Raw genomic sequence first — 14,980 nt, 5'->3', positions numbered from 1 at the left:
TAAAATAGACTTGAGGTAAATTTCCATCCATAGGATTCTTAAGTGAGTGATCTAACTTAGTGATCTAACTGCTTAACATAATAATTTAATCTTTATAAGTGAAAAGATTTTGGTCACAGGTTGCATTGAATAAGCAGAAAAAGTAGATATGTTGGGACTTTGAGAAGGAAAAGACTAAAAAGTCCATGAGACGTCTTTACCTTTTAAAATACTCTATTGTTATAAGAAGGAGCTTGTGGGGACACTCATTTATAAGCTTTAATATGTGTTGTAACTTGTAAAATTATGTATATATATGGATATTATAACTTCTTTTTCGAGTGAAAATACTGATTATTTCCAAATCCTTAAGGAAATACACATTCTGGTCTTTGAAATTAAATTGCAAAAGGACTTTACCAAGGAAGAATTTGTTTTATATATATTTATATATATATACACACACATAGCGCTTAATCTAATTGATATAGGAGCTGGATTATGTGCATTGAGAACTTCATGAAGTCTTTTGCTGGGATTTAGAAGACACGGAAGATTGTAGGGTCAAAGAGAAAGATAAAGAACAACTTTTTAAATAATGAGTAGAGACAAGGTAAATTGGTGAGAGGCTTTCACCTTAACTCCTGGATCCCCAGTGTTTTCCCTTTAAAACTTAACTCCAGCCACATCTGAGACAAGGCAGTCTTCACCAGTGATTTGGAGTCCCCTCCTTGCCCCCACACCAAGTAGGAATTGAGGTAATAGGTAGGCCCAATCCCAGTGCATGGAGTAGAGGTATGTGCTCCTGATGTTCCCAGTTAGAATTCTGGAGTCATTCTTTTCCTTATAAAAATATCGTAAAACAAAGTGTTTAAGTTTTGTAGTTCTTAAAATATATTTAGATGTGGTCTGTTTAACAAAGCAGGTTGGCAACAATCAGGACAGGTCAGAAATTAGAACCAGACCTATTGACTGCCTTGGAGGGACCTGAAGTGGGTGAGATAACTAGGCTGTGGTCAGCATGGACCTGGCCACAGAGGGCAGTCAGGAGAAGAATCTCATCCTGAGGTCTAAAGATCTGAAAGTCTTCCTGAAGTCACAAAGCATCTGCTTTATAGCTACCATGTCTAATGAAACCCAGTATCAAAGTTTTCTTTTTTTTTCTTCTGTCTTTTAATTTCAGTTAGGATTACAGTTTCCAGGTAAGACTGGTTGATGATTAACAGGCATTTCTTTCCATGTAAGTAAATGACAGTTGTATGAAAAATTATGGGCTTCCCAGGTGGCTCAAGGCAAAGAATCTGCCTGCCAGTGCAGGAGACACAAGAGATGCATGTTCAATCCCTGGGTCAGGAAGATCCCCTGGAGGAGGAAATGGCAACCCACTCCAGTATTCTTGCCTGGGAAAATCCCATGGACAGAGGAGCCTGTTGGGATATGTTCCATGGGGTCACAAAGAGTAGGACGCAACTTAGTGTCTGGGCACACACACACGTGAAAAGGTATACACATGCTTGCAGCGCCAATATACTTCTCTTGTATAACTGTAAAACCAACGCTAAATACAAACATTTATCTTCAAGGTTTCTTTCCAGAAAAGTCATGAGAATTAAACATGCCCAACAATGAATCTGAGCCTCTGTCAGCTGTTTTGGTTGGAATATTTAACTTAATAACAATATCTGAGCATTTTGAAACCCTTATTTACAGGCTGGGCAAAGTATTATCTTTACAAGTTGCCACTTTTTTCTAACTTTTCATGTGATATTTTCCCAATAGATTGATAAAGAACAATATGAAAAAATACTTGACCTCATTGAAAGTGGGAAGAAGGAGGGGGCCAAGCTGGAATGTGGCGGAGGCCCTTGGGGGAATAAAGGCTACTTTATCCAACCCACAGTTTTCTCTGATGTTACTGATGATATGCGCATTGCCAAAGAGGAGGTAAATGGTTTCATTCTGTTCTGTTCTCTTTTTTGCCATATTTTGTCTGCATGGATATATACGAAGTGTTCCTTTAACATACTCAGTTCTTTGAACACCTTTCTCCATAAATGTTACTCTTCATTTCTAATACTGATAAATGATAATTTTTTATTAAGACTAAAAATAGTCAGGAATTCATTGGTCAGGCCAAGAATTTCCAGATGACCACAGATAAGGATGCTTAACAATTGCTAAATGCTTCCTTCACAAACTTAAATGGAAAATACAGTTCCACATTCACTGAAGCTTTTTTCTCCTTTGCAAATAATGTATTTGAAAATAATTGGGAAAGAATAAAATGATATGCAGGTTTTTAAAAATTAAACTCCTTATTTTGAGATAATTATAGATCCAGTTGTCATTGTGAGAAATACTAATACAGAAAGATCCCGTGTACTCTTTACTTGGTTTCCTTCAGCATTTAAATGTTCTTTTGATGAATTTGTGGGGGAGAAAGTGGTCTCCCCGTCCTATTCCTCCACCATCTTAGGACCGCCCCTGTCGGTTTCCTTCAATAGGTAACATCTTATAAAACTATAATATAACAAAAAGTATGTTAACATTGATACAGTCAAGACATAGAACATTTCATCATCACATGAATTTCTCATGTTTCCCTTTCGTAGTCAGATCTACATCCTCCTAGGCCACCCCATCCTCAATCCTCAGCTTTCTCTTCACCACTAATGTCGTCTTTATTTCTATAATTTTGTCATTTCAAGAATGTTACATAAGTGAATTCATATGTCATGCAACCTTTTTGGATTGACTTTTTTTTCACCCATCATAATTCTCTGTAGATTTATCTAGGTTGTTGAATGTAAGAATAATTTGCTCCTATTTATAGGTGACTATTTCATAATGAGTGCACCATAGTTGTTTAACCATTCACTCATTGAAGAAGTTTGGGCTGTTTCCAGTTTGAGACTACTTTAAATAATGCTGTTATAAATATCAGTATACAGGCTTTTGTGTAAACGTAAGTTTTCACTTCTCTGGAGTAAATGCCCAGAAATATAATTCCTGGGTCATATGGTAGATACAACTTTTTAAGAAACTGGTAATCTTCCAGAATGGCTGAACAATTTCATATTCCCATTAGCAGTATATGAATGATCCCAATTTCTCTGCATCCTTGCTAACTATTTTGATGCTGTGACTATTTTTTATTTTAATCATTCTGATAGGTGTGATAGCTCATTGAGGTTTAAATTTGCATTTCCTTAGTGGCTGGTAGGGAGAAGGAAATGGCAACCCACTCCAGTATTCTTGCCTGGAGAATCCTGTGGACAGAGGAGCCTGTAGGGCTGCTGTCCATAGGGTCGCACAGAGTCAGACACAACTGAAGCAACTCAGCAGCATGCATGCATTGGAGAAGGAAATGGCAACCCACTCCAGTATTGTTGCCTGGAGAATCCCAGGGGAGCCTGGTGGGCTGCCTGCCATCTATGGAGTCCCACAGAGCTGGACACGACTAAAGGGACTTAGCAGCAGCAGCAGCAGCAGAAGCAGTTTCTGGTAATATTGAACATCTTTACCTGGGATTATTTGCCATCTGATATCTTCCTTGATAAAATGTCTGATTTATTTTGCCCATGTACTAATTGGAGTGTTTGCTTTTTACTGTTGAGTTTTGAGAGTTCCTTACACAGTCTAGACACTTAACTGTTTTTTAGCTCAGTGGTTTGTAAATATTTTCTCCCAGGCTGTAGCTTGTCTTTTCATTTTCTTATCAGGGTCCTTCTCAGACCAAAGTTTTTAATTTTAAGGAAATCCAATTTATTTATTTTTCTTTTTATGAATAGTATTTTTGGTGTCAACTCCTATGAGCTACACTTTATTTACTCCTAGATCCAAAAAAACATTTTCTGTGTAATTTTTTTTTATTGTTTCTAAAAGCTTTATAGTTTATGTTTTACACATAAATCTGTGATCCATTTTAGGTTAAATTTTTATACAAGGTGTGAGATTTAAGTAAAGGTTGTTTGTTTTTGTCTATATGTTCAATCGCTCCAGCATCATTTGTTGAAAAGGCAGTTTTTCTTTCACTTCATTATGTTTGCAACTGTCAGCATTTCAGTTATGTGTATTTGTGTGTATCAATTTCTGTGTTCTCTACCCTTCAATTGACCTATGTGTCTATTTCTCTACCTGTACTCCTTTTTAAAATGTAATTATTTTTACTGAAGTATAGTTGATTTATAATGTTGTGTTAGTTTCAGGTACACAGAAAAGTGGTTCAGTGATTCTTTTTCAGATCCTTTTCACTATAGATTATTACAAAATATTAAATATATTCTCTTGATTTTAGTAGCTGTATAATTAGTCTTGAAATCGGAAAGATTGCATTCTCTTTCTTCTTCTTTTTCAAAATTGTTTTAGCTAAGCTAATTCTTTTGCTCTTCCATATAAATTTTAGAATAACCTGTTCATAAGTATTTTAAAATCTTGCTGGAATTTTGAGAGGAGTTGTGTTAAACATATCAGTCTGTTTGGGGAGAATTAACATCTTTATTGTGTTAAAACTTCCCATTATTGATCATAGTAGGTCTCTCCATTTATGTATATCTTCTTTTATTTCTTTCATTAGCACTTTGTACTTTTCAGTGTACAAGTCCCATAAATGTTTTATTGAACTTATACCTAAGTTTTTTTGAGTAAATGGTTATTTCTGATTTCAATATGCACATGTTCATTGCTAGTATGTATTAATACAAGTGTACTTGATTTTTGTATATTTTATTGTATCCTGTAACATCACTGAACTTGGATATTTTAGAAGGTTTTTGGAGATTCCTTGGTAATTTATATGTAGACGATTATGTCATCTACAAATGGGAACAATTTTATTCATTTCTAATCTGTATGCCTTTTTATTTCTTTTTCTTGCCTTTTTCACTTGCTATAATTCCAGCACTGTGTTAATAAAATCAGTAAACATGGGTGTCTTTTTGCTCTCTATCTTAGGAGGAAAGCCTTCAGTCTTTACCATTGAATATGATATTACCTGTAAGATTTTCATAAATGCCTTTGATAAGGTTCAGAAATGCCTTTTTATTTTTAATTTGTTGAGGGGGAAAGGAGATTGGATTTTATCAAATGATTTTCCTGCATCGACTGAGATGATTATGTGGTATTTTTTCCCTCAATCTATAAATATGATATATACTGATTGAGTTTTGAATGCTGAATCAGCCTTGCATCTCTAGAATGAACCTCATTTGGTGATGGTATATAATTCTTTGTAGGTATTGGTGAACACAAATTGCTAACATTTTTTAGGAATATTTGCTGTAGCTTATAATGGTCTGTGGTTTGAGGGATTTTGGCTGTACTTTTTATTATTTTTATTGATAACAAAATAGCATCTAGTGATTGTTTACTATGTGCTAAGTGCCTTATAGTCAATATAAAACATAAGTATATTTACATGAAATATTGAATATAAATTCTCTTCAAGAAAATTAGTAATACCAATTTCATGCAAAGATGGGCTCAATAAAGGACAGAAATGATATGGACCTAACAGAAGCAGAAGATATTAAGAAGAGGTGGCAAGAATACACAGAAGAACTGTACAAAAAAGATCTTCACGACCCAGATAATCATGGAGGTGTGATCACTCACACTCACCTAGAGCCAGACATCCTGGAATGTGAAGTCAAGTGGGCCTTAGGAAGCATCACTACGAACAAAGCTAGTGGAGGTGATGGAATTCCAGTTGAGCTATTTCAAATCCTGAAAGATGATGATGCTGTGAAAGTGCTGCACTCAATATGCCAGCAAATTTGGAAAACTCAGCAGTGGCCACAGGACTGGAAAAGGTCAGTTTTCATTCCAATCCCAAAGAAAGGCAATACCAAAGAACGCTCAAACTACTGCACAATTGCACTCATCTCACACGCTAGTGGTAGGCTGCAGTCCATGGGGTCGTGAAGAGTCAGACACAACTGAATGACTTCGCTTTCACTTTTCACTTTCATGCTTTGGAGAAGGAAATGGCAACCCACTCCAGTGTTCTTGCCTGGAGAATCCCAGGGACAGGGGAGCCTGGTGGGCTGCCATCTCTGGGGTTGCACAGAGTCGGACATGACTGAAGTGACTTAGCAGCAGCAGCAGCACACACTAGTAAAGTAATGCTCAAAATTCTCCAAGCCAAGCTTCAGCAATACATGAACTGTGAACTTCCAGATGTTCAAGCTGGTTTTAGAAAAGGCAGAAGAACCAGAGACCAAATTGCCAACATCCACTGGATCATGGAAAAAGCAAGAGAGTTCCAGAAAAACATCTATTTCTGCTTTATTGACTATGCCAAAGCCTTTGACTGTGCAGATCACAATAAACTGTGGAAAGTTCTGAAAGAGATAGGAATACCAGACCACCTGACCTGCCTCTTGAGAAACCTGTATACAGGTCAGGAAGCAACAATTAGAACTGGACATGGAACAACAGTCTGGTTCCAAATAGGAAAAGGAGTACGTCAAGGCTGTATATTGTCAACCTGCTTATTTAACTTATATGCAGAGTACATCACGAGAAACACTGGGCTGGAAGAAGCACAAGCTGGAATCAAGATTGCCAGGAAAAATATCAATAACCTCAGATATGCAGATGACACCACTCTTATGGCAGAAAGTGAAGAGGAACTAAAGACCCTCTTGATGAAAGTGAAAGAGGAGAGTGAAAAAGTTGGCCTAAAGCTCAACATTCAGAAAACTAAGATCATGGCATCTGGTCCCATCACTTCATGGGAAATAGGTGAGAAACAGTGGAAACAGTGGCTGACTTTATTTTTCTGGGCTCCAAAATCACTGCAGATGGTGATGCAGCCATGAAATTAAAAGACGCTTACTCCTTGGCAGGAAAGTTATGACCAACCTAGACAGCATATTAAAAAGCAGAGACATTACTTTGCCAACAAAGGCCCATCTAATCAAGGCTATGGTTTTTCCAGTGGTCATGTATGGATGTGAGAGTTGGACTATAAAGAAAGCTGAGCACTGAAGAATTGATGCTTTTGATCTGTGGTGTTGGAGAAGACTCTTGAGAGTCCCTTAGACTGCAAGGAGATCCAACTAGTCCATCCTAAAGGAGATTAGTCCTGGGTGTTCTTTGGAAGAACTGATGTTGAAGCTGAAACTTCAAAACTTTGGCCATCTGATGCAGAGAGCTGACTCATTTGAAACGACCCTGATGCTGGGAAAGATTGAGGGCAGGAGGAGAAGGGGGCAACAGAGGATGAGATGGTTGGAGGGCATCACTGACTCAATGGACATGAGTTTGGGTAAACTCCAGGAGTTGGTGATGGACAGGGAGGCCTGGTGTGCTGCGGATCATGGGGTCGCAAAGAGTCGGACATGACTGAGAGACTGAACTGAATTAAACTGAATATAATGAATATAAATATTTTATTTACATATTATTTAGACATATTTATAAGCATTATATACAAATACTTAGTTGTAATCTATTACTTTGACTTATTTCATTCATTTCTTTTTGTATAGATATTTGGACCTGTGCAGCAAATCATGAAGTTTAAGTCTTTAGATGATGTAATCAAGAGAGCAAACAATACTTTCTATGGGTTATCTGCAGGAATATTTACCAATGATATTGATAAAGCCATCACAGTCTCCTCTGCTTTGCAGTCTGGAACCGTGTGGTAAGTCATACCTATGTAATGTCACCTTTTCCATGTTAACCACATTAGCAGGCTACTTTGAACTTTCTCTGACTCACACTGAATCCCCTGCCTAGTCCCTAGTCTCTGGACTGCTTTGTTAGTTATTTTTGTTCCATCAAATTGTACTTTGTCGACTCAGTCCCAGTAACAGCCCAAGATTATTTTTCTTGCTGATAATGTCACACCCAAATCCATGAAAAGTATTTATCCTTGAGATGTTGAAAAGTTTGGGAGGCAGCCAAAAATCCTTGTCCTTTTCAATAGCTCTAGAATCTTTTTTTCTGAAGCAATGAGACAGTCAGTATTTCATTACTGTGTATTCTGCATAAGCCCCATACTGTAGTCCTCACATTTATTATCTCATTTTACCTTACTGCAACTGTTAATTGGTATTGTAAATTTATTGACAAAAAAACAGTAGTTTAGTGGGTTTATGTAATTGATCAAGATCACACAATAAATGACCACTGAGGTTCAGACTATTTCAGACTCTACAGCAGTGATTCTCAAGACTGGCTGTGCATTAGAATTGTCTGGGGAGCTTTAAAAATATCTACACTGATGTCGATGGAGGTGGGTATGCATCAAATCCACCAATTATATCAGTGATTGTGGCTGAATCTGGATGTAGTTTTTAATTTTTTTAAAATTCTAATTATTCATGTTTTTATATTTGTTCATATAGACATTTTGAAACTTTTTAAAAATATGGCAAAGGATAAAACAAATTATATAATGAAATTCAACTCCTGCCACAGCCTCTGTTTAGGCAATTTTTTCAATTAATTAATGAAAAAAGTGAACTAAGTAATATGAGATATATTACAATTACAAAAGAAAATTGATTCTAGCCTAAGGAGACAACCCACAAGAGTACCACAAAGCTTATTGAATATAGGCAGTAAAGAACACTCATCCAACAAACTCTAAATCTCTCACAAATGGTATCCATCCACTTACGGTATGTTGGTATTCTATCTTTTATAATTCAAGCTATAACTTCTCAGGGACGTGGTGCACTGCCAACATGGCTATCCACACATAGCATGGGATCATTGCTTTTATTTGTAGTCAGTATATATACATATACTTACACTCCTGCATTCTAATTTATAGTGTTATTTTTTTTAAGTGACTATGTAACATTAAAATTAATAGAGTTGTTAAACAACTCTCTGAATTTCAAAAGTTCCAAATTTAGGAGTTCTAAATAGGTTAAGTGTGACCTATAATGTACTTCTTTCCTTTTCAGGGTGAACTGCTATAGTGTGGTATCTGCCCAGTGCCCCTTTGGTGGATTCAAGATGTCTGGAAATGGTCGAGAACTGTAAGAATAACTTTCATTAAGATAAATATTTATCTTGATAAAAATGGTTATCACTCTGAAGGAATTATGATAATCCTTGAAAGTGAGTTAGTCACTCAATTGTGTCCCATTCTTTGTAACCCCATAGACTATAGCCTGCCAGGTTCCTCTGTCCATGGAATTCTTCAGGCAAGAATGCTAGAGTGGGTTGCTATTTCCTTCTGCAGGGGCTCTTCCCAAAACAGGGATTGAACCTCACGTCTCCTACATTGAGGGCAGATTCTTTACCATCTGAGCCACCAGGGAAGTTACTATTCAAATTAAAACCTGCTTCTGTGCTTTCCTGGAGATTTATATTGTCAAATAGTTTTTAAATGCTGGATTTACTCTCAAAAGTGCAAAAATGTGATGGCAGAGGGAAATATTATTTATTAAACTTTTTGTAAGGGATCATACTAAGCACTTTACATTGGTTCTTGAAATATCGCCTACTTTTTGTTTGCTGGATACATGAATGTAATTTGGGAAACATTTCCAGAAAGGAGGTGGGAACTACCAACTGGTGATTGTAAAAAGTGTGCAAATATAAGAATGCTTTAGCTATTTGAATATATCTCTTAAATGAACAAATTAGGTGTCTTTATCTCAAAATACTTTTCAGTGTAGGAGGAATGATTCTCATTGTTAATATTTTTAGAGATGTGACTAAAAATTTAAATAACCTGAATGAGTTGTTTTTGGTTCTAAAATTTAAACTGAAAGGAAGATTTATTCAAGGAAAACATATTTTACAATCATGACTACATTGAGGATATATATATTATATAAATGATTTCATGAGCCTTCAGTTTCTTTTCAAACTGGGACATACTGACTTTTTAAAATATACACATACATATTTATGCATAGCAAGTAGTGGTTATGTTTGATCAATTTTGCTCAAGCAATTTTAATCATTTTATTTCTTAAAATTTTCTTGCATTTATCAATAAATTTAAAAAATCATAAAGAAAAGTCACATCATATTCAAACCTTATGAAATCAAACAGTGAAACTGCTCATTTTGTAAATGGCAAGTAAAAATTAGCCTCTGTCTGAGAGTATTAAATAGCTAGGTACTTGTCATTTAAATAAAACAATATCACAATGAAACAACTGTCTTTGGGGAGCCAGTGAAAGGGGGCCATGTTAAAATGATCCATCCTCTTTCTCAATATACTTTTATTAAGTAGTTAGTCTATATATGAGGTCCTTGGAGCCCTACAAACACAATACCATGTCCCATCTTCCATATAATTGTAGTGACATGAGGAACCTGTAACAAACAAACAAACAAAATATATATATACAGTGAAAAATACAGTGTGTGTGTGTGTATATATATATATATATAGTGAAAAAAAAAACACATACTATGAAATAAATAGTAACAGACTGTGAATACATAGGTCATGGAGGTAGAGAAGCAATTAAAATGCAGAGTTCAATATTAGAGCATAGAAAATCTGTGCACCTCTAGACTATAACATTTTCAGCATCTCTCTAAGTCTCACTATTCCCATCTGTTAAAGTCAGCATTTGTGGTGGGGATAGGAGTCAGGGAAGAAAGTAAAAGGTCTATGAACTCTTTTCCATGCCTAAGATTCTGTGGTTCTAACCCTCCTGTGGAAATTCAGTTGATAAAGACAGTTGATAGAATAAGAGAAGATGTGACAGAAAAGATAGATAGGACTTGATCTAGGGCAGGAAACAAGTGTCAGATGTTAGGAAGTAGAGAAAAGGACATTTGTGAAGGAACATTCCAGGTGGCATATTGAGGGGTTAGTGAATTTGCCTGGCTGGTAGGGAATTATGGGGAAAGTGTGATTTCAGAGTTAAATAGGATACAGATTAAGAAGGACTGAATTCAAGAAAATCAGCTTACAATTATTAGTGGAGCAGTAAAAAGCCATGGATAGCTTTAGAATATTGTTGGAGATGTAGAGTAGCAAAAGATCAATTCAAAAGTGCACAACATAGCTGAGAAAGCATAATTGGAAACCAGCCTGCATTTGAATCCTGACTCTACCACTTGGTAGCCTTGCAACCCAGTTCAAGTTATCTAACTTCTGAGCCTCTGTTTCCTTCTACTTAAAAGGGAAATGTTAATATTCCTTTTAAGATGGTTTTGAGAGTTAGAGAACATATTTCCTATTCATTCCTTAGTACTGTAACTGTCACAAAGTGGGGACTCAACAAATAGTTCATCCTCCCCAAGTTCTTTTTCTGTATAATATCCATTACTGGGGAGTCCCTTGGGAGCACTAAGTACTTTGTACAAAGAACTATAATGAAACTTAGATTATTTTGAATATTAGTTGATTGCTGGCCCAGATATCCAATACAATTTCCTAGGAATGTTGAAAATAAAATAATCAGAAGGGATGAAATAATTAAAGCAGACTAGACATATAAATTTTGTTAGATTTTTAGGTACAATTTAGTCAAACTTTATGTTCAAGACATAAGGAAATCAAATAAGAGAAGGATGAAAAGGAGAATCGACCATAAATTATTCCCCAAAAATGTGGACTATGGGTATAGATAACTTCCTTATTGAAAATATAAAGGAAAACATTATACTGTAATTTTTATTTCAAAAATCCCAGCTGAGGATTCTAGTGTTAATGTCTATCTGAAACCAAAGTTGGCAAATTTAATAAACAAGTCATCCACTGCAAGATGTTTAAAGAGCATTGCTGAAGCAATAATCTCAAATGACTCCCAAGAGTTCAGGTACAGTTTATCCTCAAAGATGGAAAGGTAGAATTGATCATCTGGTTGATCATTGATCAACAGAGTCCTTAAAGAGCTAAAAATAATAGTATACAGACCCCACTGAGGTACTGATGCTGGGTGTCCAAAGCAGAGTTGGCACTCCCATCATGATGTTAGCCCTGGAATGAGTTAAATGGCAGAAATCCCTTTCTGTGTGTAATTGGACTCATTTTTACTTAGATTAACATTGGTCACTTGAGATTTTACTAGCATGCCATTTCAAACTTAATTGGCCCTCAACACCTCACAAGATGTTTCTTTCTTCCTGTCCCTTTCAGAAATGGGGAGAAATAAAGTATCATAAACTGGTGGGCTAACATGAATAGATTTTGCTTGACTATATTTGCCAAACCAGTTCAGCAAACATTTCCTCTGTGCCTACTTAATTAATTAGTGCCAAGCTAACTTCTGGACACAGGGTAAAAAACAGGCATAATATGTTACTGCATCTTATTACTCCAGAGTGCACCCTGGAATAGAGGCACAGGTATCATCTAAAAGTGTGTTGGAAATGCAGTCTCAGGCCTCTCTCCAGACCTGCTGAAATAAAATCAGCATTTGAATCAAGTGCCAGGTGACTGGTACATTGACAATTTTAGAAGCACAGAACCAATAACTCATAGACTAGTGATATAAAGAGAAATGTAAACAGGTATTTTGTGTTATACCAAGACAAGAATGCCTATACATCAGAATACTAAGAAGCAAGGTTTATTTCAGCTTAAGTAAGACAATTATCACACTTTGTACTCTCCTGAGAGTTTCGAGTGTCCATGTAACCCAAAATACAATGGAAAGTCTATTGGCAAAAATCATGGGTTAATATATCTAACTTTGTGAGATAAAAATACTTACTAAAATATTATCCTTTAATGGGTTTCAGACAACTGGGGCTAAACCCTTTAATTACTTTGAAGAACATGCTCACTGAAGCTTTTAGAAGGTATTTTCAGAAGCTTAATGGTCCAAGAAAATAATCAGTGTAAGAGGATTAGGTTACCCAGGAGAAAAAGGTGTCTTCTACATACCTGTCTACATCACCAAAGGGGAGGGGTAGAAAAGGATCAAGATCTTTTTCCTCTGTAAGTCTACATGTGCATGAGTGTTATGATTTTAAGAGTACTCTTATGTTCATGTAATTTAATCCTTTTATCAAAACAATATAGAGAATATGTTAACCTAATTGTTTTTAGTTATCTCTTTAAGAAAGGGCAAATCACAGTTTCTAAAACTGGTAGGAGGTCTCAATAAAACTGATAGGAAGATATCAGAGTTTTGATTGATTGACTCAAGTTTAATTACTGATCATTTGGGTTGGATTTAAGAGTTATATAGCAAATGACAGGGGTTTCATGAATCAAAAAATCCACAAAAAGTCCCACATTTTAGCCCAATGAACCCTCTCCCCCTCTCAAATCAAAACAAAACAATCAACCCTACACTCAAATACAAACCTGTAACAATAAGGTCAAGCTTTTTGTTTTGCTTTATTCTGGGGTGTTTTTGCCTTTGCCAAGAATCAAAAGATACTACTATAACTAGAAAATATTCTATTCTGTTTTATAAGCTAAGCTAAGCAGGGTCTCTTGCCTGCAATGCAAAGACCCAGGTTCGATCCCTGGGTGGGGAAGATCCTCTGGAGAAAGGAATGGCAATCCACTCCAGTATTCTTGCCTGGAGAATCCCATGGACAGAGGAGCCTGGAGGGCCACAGTCCATGGGTTCACAAAGAGTCAGACACGACTGAGCAACACTACTACTACTACTAGGCTAAGTTAGAATGAAGATAGAAGCCTGGTCATTTTTAGCCACTTCCTCATATCTAGACCAATTGGAAATGGTGAATACACTAAACTGAACTCGAATCTACAATTTTTCCCTACTACCCAAGTGATTACATTTTGAATATAACTACATTTCCTCTAGTAATATATCCATCTTATATATTAGAACCTAAACTAGAAATGATAAAATTCCTCTTGGACTTGTGTTTGTGTGTGGTGAGCATTTTTATAGTCAAGTAGAAAAAATTGTCAAAAATGAACAATTTCCTTAAAAGTCAGCTGAGTGTACATGATCATTTAAAGTGTGCAAAAAAAAAAAGGTAAAAAGTTTTCCCAAAAGGGATTTGTATAAGACCAGATATCTTATGGTAGGCTAGCTACCTTTTGAAATGCTTCTGTACACAGACCACAGAAAATATTTTCCATTGTCCCTAGCCAGATAAGCAGGAACAAACTTATACAAAATCATTGACCATGATGTATTTGTACAGCTCTGCTAAATTCTGTGCATTTTTTCTCTACTCTCCAGGGGAGAATATGGTTTCCATGAATACACAGAAGTCAAGACGGTCACAATCAAAATTTCTCAGAAGAACTCATAAACTATGAGAGTACAGAGATGACTCCTCAATAGCTAAGCATCTCCTGCAGTGGCTAATATATCTTAGTGGTTTTAAATGCAAAATTGTTCTTTCCTTGATTCTTTAAACATAAGCTAATCATATTAGCATTAATACTACACATAGAAAACTTGACATGTATATTATTCTGAAAGAATCATCAGCCTTCTGCTATGACACCCAAGCCCTCCCTGAAATAAAAATAATGGACGTGGATGCAATCTCTCTAGCTCTGTAATAGTTATGTGCTTCTCTTTGTAGCTACTTGCCTAGGATAATCACTTTATAGAAGAGAACAAGTTGTCATTTAGGATCTTTCTCTTGATGACCCCTTGAAGTACTTACCATACCTGTTAACTTCAGACTATGTATGTTCTGTTCTTCATAGTGGTTCAGTCCTTGAAATTTGTTGAAATGTTTCCTAAAATGTCATGTCTGCTTGTCAAGTGAAGTAATGCCTGAAATACTTAGATGTAACCTAAACATACAGCTTAATAAAAACAACCTTGCATGATTCTTGTTCGTTGTGAATTTTTTAAGTAGAGTTTTTGGCTATAGTGATTTACTGTCCCTGTTACTCAAAAGCAGTGTTAAATTGAGCATAAAGATGTATTTAAAAATTAAGTTTAATCTACTCATTCTCAAATAAGTAAAGAAACAAATTTTATTTTCTGGAAGAATTTTTGAAATTAATAGCAAACATTTGAGTTAGGTGGCAAGCATTTACTGAGTTCCTATAGAGTTCTGGGCACTATGTTAGGTGTTGTAGAAAATAGGTTAATAGTGGATGGTCCATTATCCA

The 14,980-nt window shown here is 35.8% G+C and overlaps 1 protein-coding gene across 1 annotated transcript in view; it reads left to right on the top strand.

The window, feature by feature from the left end:
• The window catches only part of ALDH1A1 (aldehyde dehydrogenase 1 family member A1), a gene marked incomplete at its 5' end in the record, with an annotated part of 53,479 nt that extends 38,787 nt beyond the window's left edge, over positions 1-14,692 (top strand). Inside the window, 4 exon segments of the mRNA NM_174239.2 lie at positions 1,759-1,923; positions 7,473-7,630; positions 8,904-8,978; positions 14,088-14,692. Coding sequence (NP_776664.1) covers positions 1,759-1,923; positions 7,473-7,630; positions 8,904-8,978; positions 14,088-14,160 — 471 coding nt within the window. The 3' untranslated portion in view covers positions 14,161-14,692.
• Positions 14,693-14,980: the final 288 nt, after the last annotated feature.

Source organism: Bos taurus, chromosome 8 (assembly GCF_002263795.3).
Source record: "Bos taurus isolate L1 Dominette 01449 registration number 42190680 breed Hereford chromosome 8, ARS-UCD2.0, whole genome shotgun sequence".
Taxonomy (NCBI): Eukaryota; Metazoa; Chordata; class Mammalia; order Artiodactyla; family Bovidae; genus Bos; species Bos taurus.
The sequence above is the reverse complement of the archived record's forward strand: the minus strand, read 5'-3'. Positions and strand labels throughout refer to the sequence as shown.